The 26,144-nt window shown below is 43.5% G+C and overlaps 1 protein-coding gene across 1 annotated transcript in view; it reads left to right on the forward strand.

Moving 5' to 3' along the window:
- The window catches only part of CFAP54 (cilia and flagella associated protein 54), a 399,494-nt gene that overhangs the window by 370,738 nt on the left and 2,612 nt on the right, over positions 1 to 26,144 (forward strand). Inside the window, exons 65-68 of the mRNA XM_088453676.1 lie at positions 6,853 to 7,029; positions 7,751 to 7,857; positions 8,506 to 8,677; positions 24,565 to 24,639. Of these exons, the coding sequence (XP_088309802.1) occupies positions 6,853 to 7,029; positions 7,751 to 7,857; positions 8,506 to 8,677; positions 24,565 to 24,639 (531 nt within the window). The remainder of the gene's footprint in view (positions 1 to 6,852; positions 7,030 to 7,750; positions 7,858 to 8,505; positions 8,678 to 24,564; positions 24,640 to 26,144) is intronic.

The following is a 26,144-nucleotide window of genomic DNA, read 5'->3' on the forward strand; positions in this document are numbered from 1 at the left end:
TGAAAACACTGTCAGCTGAAACGGAACGTGACACATCAACAGCTCCTTCTTCATTTTCTCCCACAACTGGGGCTGCCAGAAAAAAACTTAGGTATCCTAAGCAACCCGCTGGCGGTGATGCAGGGCAGGCAGGACCAAGTTTGGACATCTGGTCCGGACTGAAGGACCTGGCAACAATTTCTGACATGTCTACTGTCACTGCATATGATACTGTCACCATTGACAGAATGGTGGAGGATTACATCAGTGACAGCATCCAAGTAGGCATGTCAGACAGTCCGTACCTGTACTGGCAGGAAAAAGAGGCAATTTGGAGGCCCCTGTACAAATTGGCTCTATTTTACCTGAGTTGCCCCCCCTCCAGTGTGTACTCCGAAAGAGTGTTTAGTGCAGCCGGGAACCTTGTCAGCGAAAGGCGTAGGAGGTTGCTTCCACAAAATGTGGAGAAATGATGTTCATAAAAATGAATTATCAAATCTTCCAGGGAGACCAGCCTCCAGAACGTACAGAGGGACCTGTGTTGGTGGATTCAAGCGGGGACGAATTAATATTCCGTGAGGATGAGGATGTACACAACACTGAAGAGGGTGAGGAATCGGTGGAGGAGGAGGATGAGGAAGACATCTTGCCTCCGTAGAGCCAGTTTGTGCAGGGACAGATTAATTGCCAGCTTGTTTTGTGGGGGCCCAAACGAACCAATCATTTCAGCCATAGTCGTGTGGCAGACCCTGGCGCTGAAATGATTGGTTTGCTAAACTGTGCATGTTCTGTTTATACAACATAAGGGTGGGTGGGAGGGCCCAAGGACAATTCCATCTTGCACCTCTTTTTTTTCTTTGCATTATGAACTGTTTGGGGCCTAGTTTTTCAAACTGCCATCCTGTCTGCCACTGCAGTGTCACTCCTAGATGGGCCACGTGTTTGTGCCACCCAGTCGTGTCGCTTAGCATAGTCATCCAGCTACCTCGGTGCAACCTTTTGGACATAAAAACACTATTGTGAGGTGTGAGGTGTTCAGAATTGACTGGAAATGAGTGGAAATTAAGGTTATTGAGGTTAATAATAGCATAGGAGCAGAAAAACCCACAAATTCTGTGATTTTAGCTGTTTTTATGCTTTTTTTCAAAAAAATACAGATCCAAAACACAAAACCCAGAACCCAAAACACGGAAGGGTGGTTTTGGCAAAACCAATCCAGATCCAAAACATGAAGAAAGATCCAGATCCAAAACCAAAACACAAAACACGAAAAGTGGCCGGTGCACACCCTAGTATTTGGGCAGGTCACTAGACCAGGAACTGGACTGGAGTACAGAACTAGATTCTGGGGTACAGTGACCTGTAACTGGTCATTGTGAAATCAAACCCAGAACTGATTCCAGGAACGTGGAGCTGGCACACACTATTGGGAACACAGGGACATAAGACCTCAGGAAACACAGGAGTGGATAAGTTACAGCTGAAAGCAAGAACTCAGGACTCAGAGCTGATGCCAGGAATGAGGGACTCCGGTCTGTTCACTGACACACAGATGTACAGACCTGGAAACTGCACACTGAAGATAGAACTGGAACTAGAACCTGAACTCCGCATTAGTCCTCACTACCAGAAACCCAGAGCAGAGAGACCAGACACCTGCAGCTGATTGTATACTAGCAGAGTACTATTGATAACCAGGTACTTGGTATAAACAGGGCAATTGCTGAAACTTATACTGTAGATGACACAATGGAGCTAGAGATACACCAATAGATTCTCTGATGAATAGAGAATACTAGCTATGTTGCAGAGTTACTGTAGATAGACAGGTACTTAAGTGAAGCAGTACAGTTGTAGGGGAACAGGCACTTAGTCAATGCTGAATACTTGCTGAGAAGTAATCACAGTGATAAAATACTTGCTGTGATACAGACACTGTAATGAATGCTGAATACTTGCAGTGAGGCAGACACTTGTAATAAATGCTGAATACTTGGTGAAAAGCAGGGAGTCGGGATACCTCCCTACTTAGCCTAACTCTAATCCTCCCCACCCTGCACCCTAACCCTCCCCATTAGTGCCTAAACATAAGTCTCCCCATGTCATGCCTAAACCTAACCGTCCCCCCTTAGTGCCTACAGCCCTTCGCCCTAGGGGTGCCTAACCCTAACCCTGCTGCGCTGCCTAAACCTAACACTCCCTCCCGCGGTTAACAGCTAAGACGCCCCTTACTTGCCTTATTTGGGATGGCATCCGTCTGGATTTTGGCATCGGGATTAAAATAGGCATCAGCTTTTTGACACCCATCTTAAGTCCCATGTTGGGCCGGTCTGCTAACTACATCCCGTAGTATGATGCAGGTACCTAACAGAAGTTAATTCTGAGTTGCCTTAAACCTCTGTTGTATATATGAAATCCAAGGGTTCGTTTGGTACTTACCAAGTTGTCACACAAGACACATCTCAGGATGGGTAAAAGCAAAGAGCTCTCTCAAGACCTTCACAACCTTATTGTTGCAAAACATACTGTTGGCATTGGTTACAGAAGAATTTTTAAACTTCGGAATGTTCCACTGAGCACTGTTGGGGCCATACTCCAGAAGTGGAAAGAATATTATTTCAACATAAACCGGTCACGACTAGGTGCTCCTCGCAAGATGTCTGACAGAGGAGTGAAAAGAATTATCAGAAGAGTTGACCAAGAGCCAAGGACCACTTGTGGAGAGCTTCAGAAAGACCTGGAATTAGCAGGTACAGTTGTTTCAAAGAAAACAATAAGTAATGCACTCAACTGCCATGGCCTGTATGCACGCTCACCACCAAGACTCCATTGCTGATGAAAAGCATGTTGAAGCTCATTTAAAGTGTGCTGCCCAACATCTGGACAAGCCTGTGAAATACAGGGAGAATATAGGGCCTGATTCAGACCCACTCGCGAGCGGCTGTCCGCTCGCAAGTGGGTCGATGTTATGGACTGAGCATGCGCACGACGGAGGGAGCTCCGTCGTGCGCATGCGCCAGACGCGACGAGCGAAGGAAAGTCCTTCGCTCGTTGTGTCCGATCAAAGGGGGCGTGCTGTCAATGTTGATTGACAGCACGCCCCCTTTGGTGGGCGTGCCGGGGGCGTGCCTCCCTGACGGGGGTGTTCCCACGGGAACGCCTCCTGTCAGAAGCCGGGCCACTGACATCACTAGTGATGTCAGTGGGAGTGATTTTGGCTCTGATAGAGCCAAAATCACTCCGGAGCTTGCGGTTGAAAACCTCAACCGCAGGCTCCGGCTCGCAATTTCGATGGTCGCGATGGTCTCGACCATCGCGGCCATCACAATGCACGCTCGTATAGCCTGTGGGTGGTGACCCACAGCTATACGAGCGTCCAGGAGGACGGTCCATGAAAATGGAGCCCGGCCCTCATTCAGAGCGTGCGCTCTGCTCAGAGCGTACGGCTCTGAATGAGGGCCATAGTCTGGTCAGATGAGACCAAAATTGAACTCTTTGGATTCCATAATACACACCATGTTTGGAAGAGAAATACACATCACCCCCAAAACACCATTCCAACAGTGAAGTTTGCAGGTGGGAACATCATGGTGTGGGGCTGTTTTTCAGCATACAGTACTGGCATACTTCATATAATTGAAGGAAGGATGAATGGAAAAATGTACTGAGACATTATTGATAAAAATCTGCTGCCATCTACCCGGATGCTGTAGATGAAACGATGGTGGACATTTCAGCAAGACAATGATCCCAAACACACAGCCAAGGATACTCTCAATTAGTTTCAGAGAAAGAAAATAAAGCTGCTAGAATTGCCCAGTCAATCACCTGACTTGAATCCAATTGAAAATCTATGGAAAGAAATAAAGATCAGAGGGCCTGATTCAGAGCCGGACGCTATTTGCGCTCGCTCGTTCAGAAAAAGGGGCCGGCTATTTAAAATGAGCGCTCGCTCTTTGCGGTCTGTCGACGCCTCTATGTCTGAGCGAGTGAACGAGACATGCGCTCGCTATTTTGTGAAGACACCCCCTGGCCGCTCGCATCATACGTCATCTCCGCTATTTATTAGATTAATCGAGTACATCGAAAGGCGTCTGAACTGCTCGCAGTGCTTGTGGTTGGATTTTCCTACCGCAATCATGCGAACAGTTCAGGCTAAGAAACAACCAAGTGACGTGGTCGATGACACTGCTTTGTTAATTATGCACACCCTTAAAACGCCCGTTTTGACCGTTTGGCACGCCTGCGTTCCCATCTCCACTCCCCCTTTTCAAGCACCTTCCCTGTTACCACCCAAAAAAGCCTCATCCTGTCACTCAAATTAGCAGACACTCGCCATTTTGCGAACACACGTTTTCCGACCGCACTGACTGGTTGGCGCATGCGCATTACGACCCATGCGCATGCGCAGATGTGCGAACATCGCTCGGAGCGAACGAGCGGCTGCTTATGAGCAGCTCTGAATCAGGCCCAGAGTTCGTAGAAGAGGCCCATGGAACCTTCAAGATTTGAAGACTGTTTGTGTGGAAGAATGGGCCAAAATCACACCTTAGCAATGCATGCAACTGTCACGTTCACCGTGGAGAAACCCCCTTTGGAGGGAGTGAAAGCAGAGGTTTCGGGTTGAGGGAGGAATTGGAGGTGTGGGGCCTGTGTATATGATCTCCTCATCCACGGACATCAGACATTGACGAGACCAGTCCAAAGGCGCAGAGTCTAACTAGCTGGGAGGTGTTCACGAGTGACCCCACCAATCGGGATATGGGTTTAAGCTGCACCCAACTGGCAGGTTGCAGCCCTTTGGACTGGTGTCTGATACCGTAGGAATAGAGACATATATAAATGGCCCAGGAGATATACTTCTAAAAGAAGCACCTGTACTGGAGATGGATACTTGTAATAGAATGCTGGTAGCACTAGGTGACCCGTGATGACAAGGAGAGCACTTGAGAATTGTATACTGGAGAGGAACCTTGATGCAATACTGCGTCAATAGATGCAACAGATTGTACACCAGAAGGGGGTCCTTGACGCAATGCTGCGTCGAGATAGGCACAGATAAATGGTACACCAGTAGGGGTCCTTGACGCAACCCTGCGCAGGAATCCGGTATTTGTAGCACACACAGGCAAGATGATAACGCACTGTTGCATGGGGAATTGGTATAGCTGGCACACAGGCTAGATATTCTGGATGCACTGTTGCACAGGGAGTTGGTATAGCTGGCACACAGGCTAGATGTTCTGGACACGCTGTTGCACAGGGAGTTGGTATAGTTAGCACACAGGCTAGATGTTCTGGACGCACTGTTGCTCAACGATCTGACACTGGAATCACAAGGAATCACAGAGGAACCTGGAACGAGGTAACAGCAAGAATACTCTTGGTAGCGACAACGTTGCACAGGCAGCTTCCTGCTGTCCAGAGGCCGGCTAAATACCCTGCAGTAGCAGATCATTGGTGGACAGCGTCAGCTGACCACCACCATGCTACCATTGGGTACAGGGTAGTCAGGCGATGTAAACTGTCCTGGCTGAGTCCATAACGGCGACCGCAGTAACCAAGGCACCGCACAGCTCAAGGAAGTCTACATGGCTCTAAGAATAATACTCAGCACGTCACCCTCCGCCGCACCTGACGCCTGACCACACGAGAGATCATTGGAAGCCGGCGCTGGGGTGAGTAACGGCCGATCCTAGGCCGCAACCTGATTTCAACTAGTTTCTCCATACAGGAGGCATCTTGAAACTGTCATTTCCAATAAAGGCTTTTGTACGAAGTATTAAATAAAATTCAGTAAGCGTGTTCAATACGTTTTCCCTGTGTCATTTCACATTATTACACATAACTTAACTTCTATGGTTTGATTTCTTTGCATGTGTGTATGGGTTGTTGCTGACATTTGGTTAAAATTTCATTACAATAGCCCCATTACAAATATATTTACTGAGAAAAATGTTGATGTGTTCAATACTTATTTTACTCGCTGTATATATTTTTATATATATATATATATATATATATATATATATACACGTATATGTATTCATATATGTCCATGTGTGCGTGGAAAAAGAAATAATGTACTATATACAAGTGTGGTATCAATGTGTGAATGTGTGTCTATAAGTATTTGTTAAGAGAGAGTGTGAAAAATCAATGGGAGAGGAAGTGCCTGTGTGAGAGAACAAGATAAGGAGGGAAAGCAGAAATAAGACTATATAAAAAGCATGGAAGGCCTCCATTGTAGTACAGATAGGGATACATTTAGACTGTAGGGATTAACCAGTATAGTAAGGGTTAATAATAGTACAGGGAGTGTAATACTGCAGCATTAGCACCTGGTAGTGTGGAAGTTTGCAGAAGATGAAGAGGCCACCATGGGAGCAGGTAAATTGTCTGTGCAAAGTGGTGTGGTGGCAGGTGGATACTAAGGGGTATCGTATAATGTATACTAGGGGTATATTTTATAAAGTTCAGGTTTGTAGAAGTGGAGTTGTTGCCCATAGCAACCAATCAGATTCTACTTATTATTTATCTAGCACCTTATAGAAAAGATAATAGCGATAATCTCATTGTTTGCTATGGGCAAGAACTCCACTTCTAAAAACCAGCACTTTAGTAAATATACCCCTTATAAAAGGTGAGGCAAATCTCTGCGATGTTTCCATGTTATGTTCTGCTGCTTAGAGCTTACTACTTCCATAGTAAATGGCTACAATACCATATTTGTCATTCTAGCCTCAACACTATTTAAATGTTGTTTTCTCTCCTATATATATAAAAGCATCTTTTGCACAATCTTAAAGGATCTCATTGTTTCATCCGCTGAATCTGGTAGAGGAAATATATATTTCATTATCTTTGTTTCAGACAAATTCTGAAAGTGAAGAAACGTCTCAGGAATCACCTTGGTCAATAAGAACATCTGCTAGCCTGTTTCCAGATTGCAGATTAGAAGCTCTCAATGAACAAATGGCAACACATGCGTTAGATAAGGAACTTTGTCTGCAGTGGTACTTTCCAACCTCAGAAAAAAGGAAAAACATGGTATAACTTTTACGTGTATTTTGCAATTTGCATTTATTGCTTTTTCACAAATGTTTTTACAGAACTTAAACATAAATTTTCTTTCAGAAATTCCTCTAAACATGTCCTTTCTCCATCACCAGAATAATGAGCTAGTTTTGCTTTCCTCCCATTAGACGACCTGTGTACCCAGCCTACCCATGATACGACGAATGACATATCATGCGGTCCATACACACCGCTTGATCTAGTGAACGACCGCACAATATGTTCCCCCACTGCATCCAAGTGCATGGGGTCATTCAGCACATTGACACGACCCTACGGGAGCGCGCATGGACCGACATAGTGCGTACACACTTGCTGATGTTGACGATATGTTGGCCCGATCCACCGGATTGGACGACATATCGTCTAATGGGTACCCACCTTTAGATGCATGATAGTTTACCGACAATCATTCAAACATCAGCATAGCGTACATCTCTGAATCAGGACAATTTTCACCAACTTTTGTAGAAATGACGTATCTGCCCTATTCATTATAAAGGATGTTTGTAACTTTTGTTTACAGTTATACACATATAATGACCTTGATATGTACACATTGCTATATGTACACCAGATAGAAGGTGAATGAAGGTAAAATAAATATTTACAATATCAGACATTTTTTTAACACAAGATTAAATAATAAGTAATATCTATAATTCTATATACAATGAACTTATTGTTATTCTAGGTTTTGCTAATGTATGCCTACAACAAGCAGAATGTAACTGTTAAAGACCCTAGAAAACTTGAGCCAGCTGGTGTCTTGTGTGGTTGTTCTTGGATTTCTTTGCCACAGTAAGTACAGTATCATATTCATAGCCAGTGCAATTCAAATCTGCAGCAAGTTTAGTGGGGTTTATCTGTTTTATTGTATTTTTATTTACATCACCTTTTAGAAAAATCTTTTTTTTTGATAGCTTGAAGTTATATGTAACTAAATGACTTTATTGTCACAGCTAAAAAAAAAGTAGAGCGCAATTTTTGTATTACTCATAGAAGTAAGCATAAACGGGTTCCAGTTATTTTTTTCTTTTTGATAAAGAATTATAGAAATAATTCCATGCACTATACAATTTTAGTAAGGTTTACAACTAATATATACTTTATAGACAGAAACTTCAATATTAATTATATCAATGATATAATCTTATTAATAAATGATGATGATTGTTCCATTCTAATAATATGCATTCCAATATCCGTCACATAACACGTTTTACTCAGGTGGCTACTTACCAGAGACTGTTAATCACAATAGATCTATAACCAGAACTGTAGGTAGGTACTGACGTTTCTAGATAAATACCACAAGTGTGTAACTGCTCGTTTTCCCATCACATACCAAAATCATCTAAATGATGTTCTAGTCAATTTATGTTGTTTCATGTATAAAAAATGTTAGCATAATAAAGATTGCATGTCTTACATTGTATTTTTCCCTAGTGTTCTGTCATTACATGAGATGCTCTGTGTTCTGAGGCAGGAGGCAGAACTCTCTCTCCAGCCTGTGATTGATGCTTCAGTCCCAGAAATTGGTGAAAAGCAGAAGAGGTCTGCTCAAACAGCTAGAAATAAATCTGACCTCAACCCAGTTAGACTCACTGAAGACCTACAGGTATACCAGACACCACACACTCACATCCATCTTGCTGCTGTACAGCAGGGTCATTTATGTGGGAGTTGGATAGATAGAAACATGTTGATGAGCCTTAGTATTAGTAACTTGGCTGTCACATTCAGAAGTCAGAGGGAACACATCAGTAGCCATTGACAGTCCACAGATCTATGCATCAGTCTCCTAAATTGCATGTCATGGCAGTTGATACATGTTTCATCTTTCTACTTCTATCTGATTTTTGTAAAAGAAGTTTATATACCGCATCCCATTGAGCCTGACTGAATAAAGTAAAACAAAGAACTGTGTAATGTATTGTAATGCAATGTAGTCTTGTGCTAGTGAAGTAAAACATGAATGTTAGGTCAAAAGGAAATACGGGGACACTCTAATTAATGGATATTTGGCTTTAACTTGTCTTCATTTTTCTCTTTTTATAGTACACATTGGATAATATTATGCCATCATTTTCCTGCCACTTCTGCCTCCTCCTGTGCTAATATTTTATTCTGAATTAGAACGCATTTTATAAATGTACAAGAGAGTAACAGAAATTGCCATAATGACTGTTTTAAGACATAAAACGGTCAAAGGCTACCTAAGTGCAACCCCCACAGATTGCACCTTATTTTCTGTTCTTGATTGTTCTTGTATTTCCTTAAATAAAAATTAATAAAAGTTCATATTCCATAAATATTTGAAGAAACAGACATGCTAGAAAAAATGTGACATTCCATTAGTCATTTTTTAGCATCCTTTCAGTTCCGTCCACTTTTATAGAACAATTTCTAAGTAGTTGGGATGCACACAACAGTTAGCCCAGCAGTGAGTTTCATTTTGAATTGTCTAGCTGGTAATAACATTTGAATATTTAATTATACTGTACAAGCAAATTGTTGTACAATGTTAGACATTGATAAAAGCATTACAAATTTGGATTAAAGTAATTCCCTTTTTGACTAGCTAAATATGTTTTAGCTGACTGGAGATGAGAGATTTGAAGTATGTATATTTGGCAGAGTTCAGAGCATATTGATAGGCGTAGTAGATAGCAGTATGTTTGAGGAAGTCATTAAAGGTTCAAGACTTTTGCCACTGTCTACAACAAAGTTTTTGACACCGTTGAGGCCCTTGAACCAAAGTCAGTTGTGCAGATAGATCTTGTATGTTTCCGCACTGTGCATTCTCTGTAGCTGTCTATGGGCGATTCAGATTCATACTGTCACATCTCTACTTGTGGCAGCTGATGGGGTATAAATGATGGTAAAATGGCATTCACATGTTTTCTAAAGGTGGGTACACACTAGGGGTGTGCACCGGCCACTTTTTGTGTTTTGGTTTTGGATCTGGATCTTTCTTCGTGTTTTGGATCTGGATTGGTTTTGCCAAAACCACCCTTCCGTGTTTTGGGTTCTGGGTTTTGTGTTTTGGATCTGTATTTTTTTGAAAAAAAGCATAAAAACAGCTAAAATCACAGAATTTGTGGGTTTTTCTGCTCCTATGCTATTATTAACCTCAATAACCTTAATTTCCACTCATTTCCAGTAAATTCTGAACACCTCACACCTCACAATAGTGTTTTTATGTCCAAAAGGTTGCACCGAGGTAGCTGGATGACTATGCTAAGCGACATGAGTGGGTGGCACAAACACGTGGCCCATCTAGGAGTGACACTGCAGTGGCAGTCAGGATGGCAGTTTGAAAAACTAGGCCCCAAACAGTTCATAATGCAAAGAAAAAAAAGAGGTGCAAGATGGAATTGTCCTTGGGCCCTCCCACCCACCCTTATGTTGTATAAACAGAACATGCACAGTTTAGCAAACCAATCATTTCAGCGCCAGGGTCTGCCACACGACTATGGCTAAAATGATTGGTTCGTTTGGGCCCCCACAAAACAAGCTGGCAATTAATCTGTCCCTGCACAAACTGGCTCTACGGAGGCAAGATGTCTTCCTCATCCTCCTCCTCCACCGATTCCTCACCCTCTTCAGTGTTGTGTACATCCTCATCCTCACGGAATATTAATTCGTCCCCGCTTGAATCCACCAACACAGGTCCCTCTGTACGTTCTGGAGGCTGGTCTCCCTGGAAGATTTGATAATTCATTTTATGAACATCATTTCTCCACATTTTGTGGAAGCAACCTCCTACGCCTTTCGCTGACAAGGTTCCCGGCTGCACTAAACACTCTTTCGGAGTACACACTGGAGGGGGGGCAACTCAGGTAAAATAGAGCCAATTTGTACAGGGGCCTCCAAATTGCCTCTTTTTCCTGCCAGTACAGGTACGGACTGTCTGACATGCCTACTTGGATGCTGTCACCGATGTAATCCTCCACCATTCTGTCAATGGTGACAGTATCATATGCAGTGACAGTAGACATGTCAGAAATTGTTGCCAGGTCCTTCAGTCCGGACCAGATGTCCAAACTTGGTCCTGCCTGCCCTGCATCACCGCCAGCGGGTTGCTTAGGATACCTAAGTTTTTTTCTGGCAGCCCCAGTTGTGGGAGAAAATGAAGAAGGAGCTGTTGATGTGTCACGTTCCGTTTCAGCTGACAGTGTTTTCACCAGCAGGTCTTTGCACCTCTGCAGGCTTGTGTCGGCCGGAAAGAGAGACACCACATAGGCTTTAAACCTAGGATCGAGCACGATGGCCAAAATGTAGTGGTTTGATTTCAACAGATTGACCACCCTGGAATCCTGGCAAAGCGAATGAAGGGCTTCATCCACAAGTCCCACATGCCGAGCGGAATCGCTCCGTCTTAGCTCCTCCTTCACTTTCTCCAGCTGCTTCTGCAAAAGCCTGATGAGGGGAATGACCTGACTCAAGCTGGCAGTGTCTGAACTGACTTCACGTGTGGCAAGTTCGAAGGGCTGGAGAACCTTGCACAACACGGAAATCATTCTCCACTGCGCTTGAGTCAGGTGCATACCCCCTCCTTTGCCTATGTCATAGGTGGATGTATAGGCTTGAATGGCCTTTGCTGCTCCTCCATCCTCTGAAGCATATAGAGGGTTGATCTGTATTTTTTTGAAAAAAAGCATAAAAACAGCTAAAATCACAGAATTTGTGGGTTTTTCTGCTCCTATGCTATTATTAACCTCAATAACCTTAATTTCCACTCATTTCCAGTCTATTCTGAACACCTCACACCTCACAATATTGTTTTTATGGCCAAAAGGTTGCACCGAGGTAGCTGGATGACTATGCTAAGCGACACGAGTGGGCGGCACAAACACGTGGCCCATCTAGGAGTGACACTGCAGTGGCAGACAGGATGGCAGTTTGAAAAACTAGGCCCCATACAGTACATACTGCAAAGAAAAAATTGTCCTTGGGCCCTCCCACGCACCCTTATGTTGTATAAATAGGACATGCACACTTAACAAACCAATCATTTCAGCGCCAGGGTCTGCCACATGACTGTGGCTGAAATGATTGGTTCGTTTGGGCCCCCACAAAACAAGCTGGCAATTAATGTGTCCCTGCACAAACTGGTTCTACGGAGGCAAGATGTCGTCCTCATCCTCCTCATCCACCGATTCCTTGGATAAAACAGGAAAAAGGGATTTAGGTGACCCTGGACTGCTTACGGTCTGAGCCAAAGTTTCTGAACTTGACAGTAACTTTTTATGAACTCGCTGCAGGTGCCGTATAAGGGAGGATGTTCCTAGGTGGTTAACGTTCCTACCCCTACTTATTTCACCTTTACATATGGTACATATGGCAAGACAGTTGTTGTCCGGATTTGGATAGAAATATTGCCAGACCAAAGAGGTGGAATGTTTGGTCTTCTGCCCAGGCATGACCGTGATGGGCTTTTTCATCCCACGGACAACAACTGTCTCCCCCGGAGCCTGATTTAAACAAACCACATCACCATCAGAATCCTCCTCGCCAACTTCCTCCTCAGTGCCAGCTACACCAGTATCCTCATCCTGTTGTACTTCAACAGTGACATCTTCAATTTGCATATCAGCAAGTGGACTGCGGGTGCTCCTTTCAGCACTTGCAGGGGGCGTGCAAATGGTGGAAAGAGCCACCTCTTCCCGTCCAGTGCTGGGAAGGTCAGGCATCGCAACCGCCACCACACTTGGACTCTCCTTGGGGATTTGTGATATCTTCTTAGAATGCACAGTTCTTCGCTGTGCTTTTGCCAGCTTAACTCGTTTGATTTTTTTAGCGGGAGGAGGGCTTCCATCGTCATGTGAAGCTGAACCACTAGTCATGAACATAGGGAAAGACCTTAGCCGTTCCTTGCCACTCCGTGTCGTAAATGGCTTATTGGCAAGTTTACGTTTCTCTTCAGATGATTTAAATGTTTTTTTCAAGGTCATTTTCCTGAACTTTGTCATTTGGGATTGTATGTGCCCTCTACTATGACATTGGGCATCGGCCTTGGCAGACGACGTTGATGGCATGTTATCGTCTATGTCATGACTAGTGGCAGCAGCTTCAGCACTAGGAGGAAGTGGTTCTTGATCTTTCCCTATTTTATTTTTATCGGAGAAAGTTTGGTCCTCCATTTATGTTATATTGATATATACGTGCGGCTAAGGCGCACACAAACACAGAAAATAATTTTTTATTTTTGTTGGAGACTAGTGCACTTTGTGGGTTACACCGCCCTTTAAGAAATGAGCCAGCCGGCCCTTTACTTATGGGACACAGGCGCACGCTTGGCACTACTTTGTTGATGCATGTGCGGCTACTGCGCACACAATTCACAAACACAGAAAATATTTTTTTATTTGGTTTGGAGTGTACTTTGGGGGTTACAGCACCCTTTAACGGTCAAGCCAGCCGGCCCTTTACTTATGACACAGGCGCACGCTTGGCACTACTTTGTTGATGCACGTGCGGCTACTGCGCACACAATTCACAAACACAGAAAATATTTTTCTATTTGGTTTGGACTGGAGTGTACTTTGGGGATTACAGCACCCTTTAACGGTCAAGCCAGGCGGCCCTTTACTTATGACACAGGCGCACGCTTGGCACTACTTTGTTGATGCACGTGCAGCTACTGCGCACACAATTCACAAACACAGAATAAAAAATTTTATTTGGTTTGGAGTGTACTTTAGGGGTTACAGCACCCTTTACCGGTCAAGCCAGCCGGCCCTTTACTTATGACACAGGCGCACGCTTGGCACTACTTTGTTGATGCACGTGCGGCTACTGCGCACACAATTCACAAACACAGAAAATATATATTTTTTTTAACACTTGGGGGGAGCACCCCTGACGAACAGAGCACCCCCTGGACAACACTACAGCACCCCTTTAGGACTGGGACACTGCACAGGACTTCGGAGTGGACACAGCCCCTATGGACAACTGACTGCACAACACAGTCCAGCCAGCCCCTATGGACTTTGAAGTAGTGGACACAGCCCCTATTAACAACAGCAGCACAGCACAACACAGCCAGCCCCTATGGACTTTGAAGTAGTGGACACAGCCCCTATGGACAACAGCAGCACAGCACAGCACATTACTACTCTGCACTATACTACACTACACTACACAGCCCAGCCAGCCCTAACTCCCACCCTCCCTCTTCACTGTCCACAACCGAGTGAGAAAATGGCGCCAACGCGGGTACCTTATATAGGATCCAAAACCCGCGAGACTCGGAAGGCGGGATGATGACGTTTTGCCTCGATTTCAGAATCCGTGTCAGGCGGGAAAAGTCGAGCCTGACTCGGATCGGGGGGGCTCGGGGGGGTTCGGATTTCAGAAATCCGAACCCGCTCACCCCTACTACACACCTAAAAGATATATCTACAGATCGACTGATCTGCAGATATAATTGCAGATAATGGTTGTTTATACACACTGAACAACCATCATCCGGCTGCTGGTCCCACTGGCAGGGGGTCGCGTCGCTCCCCTTTCCCCAGCGGCCTCTGCAGCAAGTGTATGGGCTGTTGTCTGACCGGCTGTACACACAGTACGATGTGCAGATATATTTGCTGCACAGCCGATGCAATATGTCTGTGAATGACGTTGTTCGCAGGCATATCGTCTGCTCACAGTGGCCATCGCATACACAATATATCGGGCGTTCAATTGAATGAGCAATATATTGGCCAGTGTGTACCCAACATAAGTGTAGCAAGGGCATGGTGATGGAATTTCAGGTTATTCACATTTGTACGTATGCAAAGATAAAGTATGCCCTTTTTTAGATGGATCACTTGCACCAGGGATAGGACTGGTATAAGTGCATAGTGATAACGGTGACAGGCAGAGGGCTGGAAATTTGTTGTTAATTAATAGATGTTTTGAAAATTGTTGATAATTAAAAGAATTGAGACTTTTGCTGGTATGAGAAATTTGGTACACTTCAACAGCAGAGAGGTTAAAGTGGTGGAGTAGAACTTTCAAATGTGATGACGAGAGAGAGAAAGGAGTGTTAGAAATCATAACCTAGAGAAAGTGTAGAGAAAACTTGTTTAAAGTAGTGACCATTACAAGCAGTGCCATGGCAGGCTAATAATCTGCCCTGTGCCTGTCACACCCCCAAATATATGACATCACAGTGAGGGGGCTGGGCCACTGGGACCAGGAACAAGCTGAGCACCCAGTGCTTCCTAAGGGATGCTCATGATGGCTCTTTAGGTTGCTCCCTGCAAGCCAAATGCAAGTGCCATGGGACTGACCTCTTATGCCCTGCGGCCTGGGCAGCAGCACCACCCACCCATAATAGCATCCCTGATCACAAGGAGTAGAGGAAGCAATCCACTGGGAGAGGCTAAGAGAGGAGGTTAGATAGAGTAGTTTGGAGATACAAAGACAATGTGAATAAACAGTTGGGAATACTCAAATATGAGGGTAGAGATGTCAGATAGATAGATAAGAAATGAAGGAGCTTAGCAGATAAATGTTCAAGGAGTTAAAGATTGATCACAGCAACACACAGAGAGAAGGGGTTGACATTACAGATACTGTGTACTTTATATTATGGGAACATAACTGATAGAACATTTAGGGGCCTATTCATCATGACATAATTATCACTAGTGATAATTATGTTTTAAACTCGCTGCGAGTTTAAAAATTGTTTTGGAGGCATTCATCATGCCTCACTAGTACAAGTTTCACTTCTGAAAAGCTGCTCTTTTTACGGAGTCAGTTTTTCTGGAAAAGTGATACTTTTCCCCATGTAGCTGAGGTATCCACAAGGAATTCCTCAGTGCTGCATGACTCTCCCTCCCTCTCTATACCCCCGCTGTGTCTCACCTCCCCCCCCCGGGGCCTCCGGTGTCCGATCAAGCACACCCCTCCTCCCTCCAGCAGATGTCAAATTTGCCCCCCATGGATGTCCAATCTGATCCCCCTCCCCCCTCGGGTGTCTGAAACCCCCCCAGCCGCGAGTGTCTGATGACCTCCCCCCCCCACCCGTAGCTGTCCGTTCCTCTCACCTGTCTCTCGTCTCTTCTGTCTTCAGTCTTCTTCAGCATGTGAGTGTGGTCACTCTGCAGCACAGGAGGGAGGAATCATAATAAATCCCTCAGCTGTGGCTGGCATGTAAATCTTCACAGGCTGCTGTGTAAACAGCACCCTGTGAAGATTATCGGGGGCTGAATGCCATCTGAGGATGGCGTTCAGTAACACCATCAAGTTCTGAAAAAAATGCTTTTTCTGAACTTGATAAATGGCCATGACACTTATTTTTTACAACAGTATGTGAAAATGTTAATTTTAACCTGCTTTTGTAAAAAATAAGTGATGACGAATAGGCCTCTTACTGTAATAGAAGCTGTGAATGTTCAGCGTTAAGATATGAGTAATCCAAATTCATGTGAAATCCATGTATAATGGAGGCAGGTGTCTGATAGTGTGAGCCAGGTTCTCTTATTGCCAGACGGTTGGAGTTTAGTTTGTTACGAACAGAACGTGTATTTATTCGGGCACATTTAAAGGATTTAGAAAGTGATGAAAGACAAGTGATTTTTTATGGGAGATATGGTGGATGACGGCAATCTAGCTTTGGTGATTTATTCCCAACTACGAAAAGCAAAACGAGTGAGATGTAGAAAAGATAATTGTATGAGTTAAGTTTGTTATAGAAGGCTGAGAATAATACAGTTCAGGAATAAAGTTAGGAAATAAGGTAATTAGAGGGATGGAAAGCAGTCACTGATAATATGCATAGAAGAGTATGATGCAATGGAGGGGTAAAGCCTGTTATAGTTCTAAGGATAATACCATGGCGGGATAGTAAGAAAACTATTTTATTAAACGTTGTGGAATTTGAGGAAGTGCTGGGCAATAAACTATTGAATCAGGGAGATAAAATAATACCAAGTAACTTTGTCTGGGGAAGTGAGATAAGAAATACATGTTCTGATTGTAACAGATTGTTTCTGGTTGTCACAGAGATGCTGCTTACAGTATATTCAACTGATTTTACTTCATTTTGTTAGTAAATCATTTAGTAAGTAAATTTCAATATACATTGAAAATGTAAATGGTGTCTGCACCTGTGCTTCTCCTGTTAGTAAATGATAATAGAGGAGAAAAAAGTCTAGGGATGCGGTTAAGATCCCGACAACCGGGATGCCGTCTACCCGAACCCCGGCATTGGAATCCTGATTGCCGAGACAACACCGGCGCCAAAATCCCGACATGACTTGTGTTGCCAGCAGAAGGCATCCCAATCGGAAGGACACCGGGGAAAGGTAAGTATTTATCAGCCGTGGTGGGGAGAGTTAGATTTATGCAGCCCGTGGGGACTTAGGGTTAGGCTGCGGGAGGGGGGAGGTTAGGTTTAGGCTCTGGGCAGGGGGGGGGGGTTAGGTTCAGGCACTATCGGAGGGGTTAGGCACTAAGGTGGGGGGTTAGGGTTAAGTACTAAGGGGAGAGGGTTAGGTTTAGGCACTTACTGGGAGGGTTAGGGATAGGGTGCGGGGTATTGGAGGGTTAGTATGAGAGAGAAAGAAAAGGAGGGTTAGGGGGTAAGTAGGATAGGGGAACATTACCTACCGTTACCCTGTCGGGATTTGAACCATCGGGTTGTCGTTGTCGGTGTCCACCACTGATAGCCGGCATCCCATCCATCGGTATTTCATACCGATTCCCATCTCTATATTATGACCACAGAAAACCGTAACATACCAACAAGACGAATCAACTTCCTAGTAAAATGTATCCAATTCATTCTTAGTGGTCTTTGTACTAATAATCGCTGACCATCCACGATTATTATCTATCCAAATCACCGTTATTTTCATTAAAAATTAAAATATCCCTGCTAAGTACAAAGGGGAACTCTCAGGGACAGTGGTTGCGGTAACCGCTGTCCCCGCGAGTGATATCCCCGGCAAATTGTAGAAGTCTATCACAGAAGTGAAAGACTTCTCCAGGGGAAGCTGACACTGCGCATGTGCACAGTGTCAGCTCCTGGAGGCGGCCGGGGGCTGCGGGGGAGAGATCGAAAGATCTCTCTCCTGTTCCTGAAGCCACTATAGGCTTACAGCAATTTACACCATTCAGGTGGTGTAAACTACCGGGGCTAAACTCGAAAAACTTCCCTATTTGGAGTTTAGTACGTAGCAGTCAGATCTTAGTCCGAAAAAGATAATAATGGGGACTGTGATCTGCAGCGCTAATTAGCACTCTGCTGGAGATTTCTGTGAAATCTCCAACACTGTGCCATTAGTACATAGGAACAATACATAAAATGATGCCGAAACTGCAATTTCTGCATAATTTTATGTAAAAACAGCTTGATACAGTGCATCCGGAAAGTATTCACAATGCGTCACTTTTTCCACATTTTGTTATGTTACTGCCTTATTCCAAAATGGAATAAATTAATTTTTGTTCTCAAAATTCTACACACAATACCCCATAATGACAACATGTAAAAGGTTTTTTTGTGATATTTGCAAATTTAATAAAAAAAAAAATACTAAGAAATCACACGTTCTTAAGTATTCACAACCGTTACTCAATACTATGTTGATGCACCTTTGGCAGCAATTACAGCCTAGATTGGTCACAAGTGGCTATCTAATATAACTGAAGGACAGTTTAAAAGACTGAAAAGAAACTGCTCGAAGATCAACGTGTTTTCAGAACAAGCCAACTAATTAAAAATAAGTTCATAGAGAAAGGACACAATGTGAAGATGGTTACTATGAAATTGGAAGAAATACAGATTATGTATAGAAAACAACTACTCTCACCTAAAAAGAAAAACAAACAGAGAGATCAAGGAAGAAATCGCCTTTATCATGATGTACGCCAGTGAAGCAAATTGTGCTGAGAATATAATAAGAAAACACGCTGCCGCCGGTCTCCAGCACAATCGAATGCAAACACGTTATTAATATTTAAGTGTATACGATACTGGGCTGATGGGAATTGTGTATGTTACTGCATATATGATAACAACCAGCGGCGATTACTGCTGAAATGTGACAGTACACATACAGTGTACTCACGCGGCTATACAACAGTGAGCTAATGATAAAAATATTTATCCACCAACGTGTCCTGTGATAGAGAGAACTATTACTGTTATTATAACACCGTCAGAGACACAGTATCTTACATTGCCAGTTTTAATGGAGAACTAACAAGTGAGAGAAAGATATATCTAGAACATACTCGCTATACAGTCTGTCCTAGAACTGTTATATTTAGTTACCATTATAAAAACAATAGGCATTCGCTAAATGAGGAATATACAGTCACATGTACAATCGTGAGCAGCGGTGATTTTAGTTAGTAAGTGATATCAGGTATATTATGTTCTCATGTGGCTATATGCCAACAACTGATGCTATAATTGCTACACTTATCTCACAGTAAAAGGATAATTGATACTGTCAGAATACCGCAAGGGACATAGTAATCTATGCTGCTTGGTGCGACAGAAAATTGATAAATCAATTAATATACAACTATGATACATTTATATTTATGTGATCAAAACCCTAGGATTATGTGACTGTATTAACAATTTTGGAAACATCGAACCCATATTGGAAATACACATTCCCAGATTTGAATATATCAAATAAATATCCTAATCTACTAAAGAGTTTATTCATTTTGAAGTCCCAGGTATCGTGATAACACATGTGTGATAGACCGACAGCAGGTGATATTTTAAATCACCTTTTCTTATATATTCACACACATCTTATTCTATTTCTTTATTTTAAATATTTCGCCTTTCTTCTCAATATTTGGACCTAGAATAATCCTTTTAAATAAAGCCAATAAAAGTTATATTTTATTATGTAACCAGAGAAATTATTGAAGTATATATTACAACCCTATGTGCACCAGACATTTATCTTTTCCTTTTTCTTGTCTGTAAATCATGTTAATCTTAAGATTGTCAGGTAGCACCTTCATTTGACCTATCGTAAATATTTATGAAGTATTAGGGTAACAAAGAATAATTTCAATATTCACGCTCTGGAGTAGAGAGACACATAAGTAAAAGTGTATAGTGTTGGTGCGGGACCATCTTTTATTTGTTTGTTTCTTCGTAAGAAAACAGAGTAGTTGCAAAGCTGAACCCGGAAAGGGAAACCACTCTCAGTGTACTACACGCTGGCAGTATACAGAAAACACAAGCAGACCCCACAAAACTGAGGGTCAGGCCAGACTGGAAAAAAGTGGACGGGGATGAACAACAATTAGCTTTGTGCTCACAACAGGTACCCAACGGAGAAGACTCCAACAGATGTGCCAACTCTGCCAGCTACTGTAATAGTGCCCCAGATGCATGCTGAGACAAATCTACCAGCCACTAGCATCCTGTATCATAAATTGCAGCAAAGCATAACATTGACATTAAGAAATACCATTCAAGTTGGCAAAGAACTGTATGATTAACGTATGAGAAACTGCTTTATATTGTGCGGCAGTATACTATATTAGCCTATATTAATCTTTAACCCTTTAGAATACTTTTGTATTTTTAACATGTATTTATGTAGCAATATCCTGCCTACAAATAGCTCATATTTTACTCTATTAATTCATGCTTGACTTCACTGTATGTATTTGTTTTGATTATCTTACTTAAAATAAACTGTTTTATCACCAAACAGTCCGATCCCCGTTCATATACATTTTGCTTAACCCTCAGTGTGCCAGGGAATCCCTATATCATAATACATTGAAAATGAACAAATTGCAGTCAGGTGACATATTCATATATGGATGTTAAGATTAGTTGTAATTACATGCATTGAAAAATACACCGATTGCAGTCAGCTGAGGTGAAGATAGGTTGTAGTTAAATATTAGAGGGGTGGAGGGGGGGATTGGGACAATTGTTGGATCCAAACTGTACTGTTTACTATAAAAAAGGTTCTAGTACTCAGAAAAAAGGTGGCAGTAATCAACAGTTACAAATTGATATAAGATTTATAGTAGCTTCCATATTCCGGATAAGTATTCAGATGCTTATTTTATTTATTACTAAATTTATTCTCTGATTTCTTTCTGTTTCTGGGACTGGTTATAGGAATTAAAATTTACACCAAAAAAGGTGCCAGTAATGCAAACCCCTATGTACCACCACATAAAAGCACTGGATCCAAATCAAGGGATGCAGGATTAGTATGTTAAATAACTATTTCACTTTAATGCCAATGGACATCGGGACTGTTTATATTAGATGTCATTTTGCGAGTGTCAAGCTTTTTAGTACATTGCTTGGTATACCTCACACACAAAATTGGCATCTGCAATTAAATGGTTTTAATTCACAGTTTACGGTTTAATATGGATAAATAATGTAACAACAGCTTCCACTACAATATGCAGGCCACTACAAGACCGGGGTTAACTTTCTATAGTAAAATTCACTGCCAGGACCCATACTTATGTAAACCTTTAAGTGTAATCTTAGTTTACAGCCTAACTGTCAGCAACATTGCATATACCAAATTGGAAGTTACATCATACCTATTTTGTATCTCCTCCAGAAGATGCAGGTGGCCGGTGATGGGGGCAGGGCCAGACGATTTGTATCATTAGGCCCTGTGTCTTGTGGAATTTATATTGATAGCTCAGCAAATTAACAGAACACTTGTACTCTTCTGGTGCTTTATGATGCACACAGGAGAGGTTGGCCGGCAACAAAAATGTTGGTGCTCAGATACTGTAGATCATGGCTACTTTCCAATCATGGAGACAATCAGGCATATGTTTCAGTAGAGTCTTCAGTGCCTGAACGCCTCATAGCTCATTCTGTCAGATTAATACAGTAAGTACCTTTTGGATGGCACAGTACGGTGACTCGATGGAACACTTGTGCGAGGCAGCCACCTGCAATAATATGTTTTCCTAGTTTTACAAATTCATCATTTAAAGATGCCAGTTCTTTTGCAACTATGTCTGAGCTTACCCTCTCTTATGGGCAGCTTTAGAATGTCCCCAAGCTATAGCAGTGTTTCACAAGTAGGTTGTTAGAGAAAAGAGGATTTTAGATATCCGTTTCTCTGAATCCATCTGGACCCTTTGTTCTCACCCTTCTTTCACTCTGGGCCTAATTCAGACCCGCTCGCGAGCGCTGAGCGCTCGCAAGCGGGTCGATGTTGGCCAAGTGCGCATGCGCACGACGGAGGCGGCTCCGTCGTGCACATGCGCGAGACCCGAATAACGACGGCCAAGCCGTTGTTATGGGTCTCGCACCACAGGGGATGTGCTGTCGATGGTGAGTGACAGCACGCCCCCTTTGGTGGGCGTGCCGGGGGCGTGGCTGCCCTGTCGGGGGCCGGCCCCACTGACATCACAAGTGATGTCAGTGGGAGTGCTTTTGGCTCTGATAGAGCCAAAAGCACTCCAGGGCTTGCGGCAACGACACCCTACAGCAAGGGTCTCGTCGCAAGCCCGATAGTTGCGATGGTCTTGACCATCGCGACCATCATTTTGGCCGCTCGCTATAGCTGTGGGTGGTGACCCACAGCTATGCGAGCGGCCAGGTGGCCGCTCTTAAATCCAGAGGGACGGCCCTGATTCAGAACGAGCACTCTGTCAGAGCGTCCGGCTCTGAATCAGGGCCTCTGTTTGATTGAGTGTTGTTTTGCTTAGATTGTTTAGTTTATTTTCCTATGGGCTTTGTTAATTTTAAAATTGTGGGCCTTTTTCAGAGCCGCTTGCTCTGAATGAGGGCGTGTTTTTGTTTTTTTCCCAGGCCGCTCGCAAAGCTGTGGGTGACCACCCACAGCTTGTGCGAGCGGCCTGGAGTCCATCGCGATTATCGCGACCATCGGGCTTGTGATGAGACCCTGTGGTAGGGTCTCTGCTCCCACAAGCCCGTAAAATGTAAATGCCAAAAATCTTATTTCCTATATGCTTCAGTATATCTGTCCAACCACTCTTAATTCACATCCCTTCCTCAAATCTATTACTATATCATTTTGTCCTAATAATTCTTCTATGTTTGACCTGCATGTGTCCACTTTTGCTTATTTCTCTCCTGTATACCGCAAGAGTGTTTTGACCTTCACAGAACCTTCGTTTCCTCTTCTTTTGTCAGAAGAGCAGCTCTATTATATACGCCTGTCATATAGTATTTAAGGGTGCCAAGCACTACTTAATGCCATAATTGCACAGTGTACCCATAACAAACATCTTCTATACTACAGAACTTACTGAACTGAACATGATGTACCGAGCCTCTGCTCTTAGCATGGAGTACTGTTGACTGTCTCAGCGACACTGTTAAGCTGGGTACACACTGGGCGATATACTGTATTTTCCCTTCTATTGAAAGGACAATACTACATTTGCGGATTGGAGGGTATGTACAGACGATATGTCTCTGAATGACGTTGTTCACAGCCATATCGCATCAACCCTGCAGCACAGCCATTGCCCGATATATCGACGAATCTTGCTGTGTGTACGGGTGACCCACCGACCACCCGTACACTTGCTGCAGGAACCGCTAGTGATTGACATCTCAGCTGGGCGGGCAAATTTAAATCCCTGCCCAGTTGTGATGTCAGCACAGAAACATTGAGTGGCTGATCGTTAGGTGTCTTTAGCTTACCTGATTGGCGGCTCTGTGGTCGACAGATATACAGTATTTGCCAGGTGTGTACCCAGCATTAGTTGTTAGTGTGTTGCTAAGTTTTAAAGGGGATTGTGGTTTGAATTGTGGGTGGGCCCCAACACTGGTGTGACTTGGACAACATTCCTTTTTGTCCAGTGATTAAAGTGGCCATGCCAGACAGAATTGGTGCCTTTATGAGTCATATACAAAAAACTGCGTTCCAACTCCTCCCAGAAGCTATAAACCTCACAATGAAAAACACTGGGTCTCTTCTCAACACCCCTGTACTATGTTGGCCAGGAGAATAACAACTCTGCCACCCAAGTTGTCCCAGTATAATAGACATGGGCCCCTAAGGCACATTACTCCAAAGTAATTAAAAAACAAAAACACACATAATTGTAACCTAAACATTTATTGAACAAAGTACACCAGATAACCCTCAATAATTATTTTATTAAATAGAAAAGATATTATTTATTTTCTTGAGCAGTCACAATCCAAATAAAAAAAGAACATTTTCTTTTCAACAAAATGGTTATTGTTAGGAGTAACTAGAACAACACTCCATCAGTCAGCCAGTCACAAGCAGCCTGTTCCGCTTAAATCATAAACATAAACAGTATGTATTCAGTCAATTTGTTTCTGACCAACAACCTAGATCATCACATTGAGTATGGGTAGTCAGGGGAAGCTGCAGAATGTCATCTATTTTTGTAACTGTTAAAGTGTCCTTGGTTTTACACAAATGGCACAAACTGAGGCCCATTTGTGTCAACATTAAAGGATGTATATAATTTTCCTTTAAAAAACAGCCACCTAAATATACATTTAATGTATTGCAGATAATGATCCTGCAGTGCTGTTCTGAAGTTCAAGCTCTGCTGTCTTCTGCTCCAAACCCACAACAAGTTACTCAGGTGAGGCTGCAGTGTGTAGTACTCAGGTGAGGCTGCAGTGTGTATTACTCAGGTGAGGCTGCAGTGTGTATTACTCAGGAGAGGCTGCAGTGTGTATTACTCAGGTGAGGCTGCAGTGTGCATTACTCAGGGGAGACTTCAGTGTGTATTACTCAGTTGAGGCTGCAGTGTGTATTACTCAGGAGAGGCTGCAGTGTGTATTACTCAGGTGAGGCTGCAGTGTGCATTACTCAGGGGAGACTGCAGTGTGTATTGCTCAGGGGAGGCTACAGTGTGTATTGCTCAGGGGAGGCTGCAGTGTGTATTACTCAGTAGAGGCTGCAGTGTGTATTACTCAGGAGAGGCTTCAGTGTGTATTACTCAGGTGAGGCTGCAGTGTGTATTACTCAGGGGAGGCTGCAGTGTGTATTGCTCAGGTGAGGCTGCAGTGTGTATTGCTCAGGGGAGGCTGCAGTGTGTATTGCTCAGGTGAGGCTGCAGTGTGTATTGCTCAGGGAAGGCTGCAGTGTGTATTGCTCAGGTGAGGCTGCAGTGTGTATTACTCAGGTGAGGCTGCAGTGTGTATTACTCAGGTGAGGCTGCAGTGTGTTTTACTCAGGTGAGACTGCAGTGTGTATTACTCAGTTGAGGCTGCAGTGTGTATTACTCAGGTGAGGCTGCAGTGTGTATTACTTAGGTGAGGCTTCAGTGTGTATTAATCAGGTGAGGCTGCAGTGTGTATTACTTAGGTGAGGCTTCAGTGTGTATTAATCAGGTGAGGCTGCAGTGTGTTTTACTCAGGTGAGACTGCAGTGTGTATTACTCAGGTGAGGCTTCAGTGTGTATTAATCAGGTGAGGCTGCAGTGTGTATTACTCAGGTGAGGCTTCAGTGTGTATTAATCAGGTGAGACTGCAGTGTGTATTACTCAGGTGAGGCTGCAGTGTGTATTACTTAGGTGAGGCTTCAGTGTGTATTAATCAGGGGAGGCTGCAGTGTATATTACTTAGGTGAGACTTCAGTGTGTATTAATCAGGTGAGGCTGCAGTGTGTTTTTTACTCAGGTGAGGCTGCAGTGTGTATTACTCAGGTGAGGCTGCAGTGTGTATTAATCAGGTGAGGCTGCAGTGTGTATTACTTAGGTGAGGCTTCAGTGTGTATTAATCAGGTGAGGCTGCAGTGTGTTTTACACAGGTGAGACTGCAGTGTGTATTACTCAGGTGAGGCTGCAGTGTGTATTACTTAGGTGAGGCTTCAGTGTGTATTAATCAGGTGAGGCTGCAGTGTGTTTTACTCAGGTGAGACTGCAGTGTGTATTACTTAGGTGAGGCTTCAGTGTGTATTAATCAGGTGAGGCTGCAGTGTGTATTACTTAGGTGAGGCTTCAGTGTGTATTAATCAGGTGAGGCTGCAGTGTGTTTTACTCAGGTGAGACTGCAGTGTGTATTACTTAGGTGAGGCTTCAGTGTGTATTAATCAGGTGAGACTGCAGTGTGTATTACTTAGGTGAGGCTTCAGTGTGTATTA

Source organism: Taudactylus pleione, unplaced genomic scaffold (genome assembly GCF_031769625.1).
Source record: "Taudactylus pleione unplaced genomic scaffold, aTauple2 ptg000040l, whole genome shotgun sequence".
Lineage (NCBI taxonomy): Eukaryota > Metazoa > Chordata > Amphibia > Anura > Myobatrachidae > Taudactylus > Taudactylus pleione.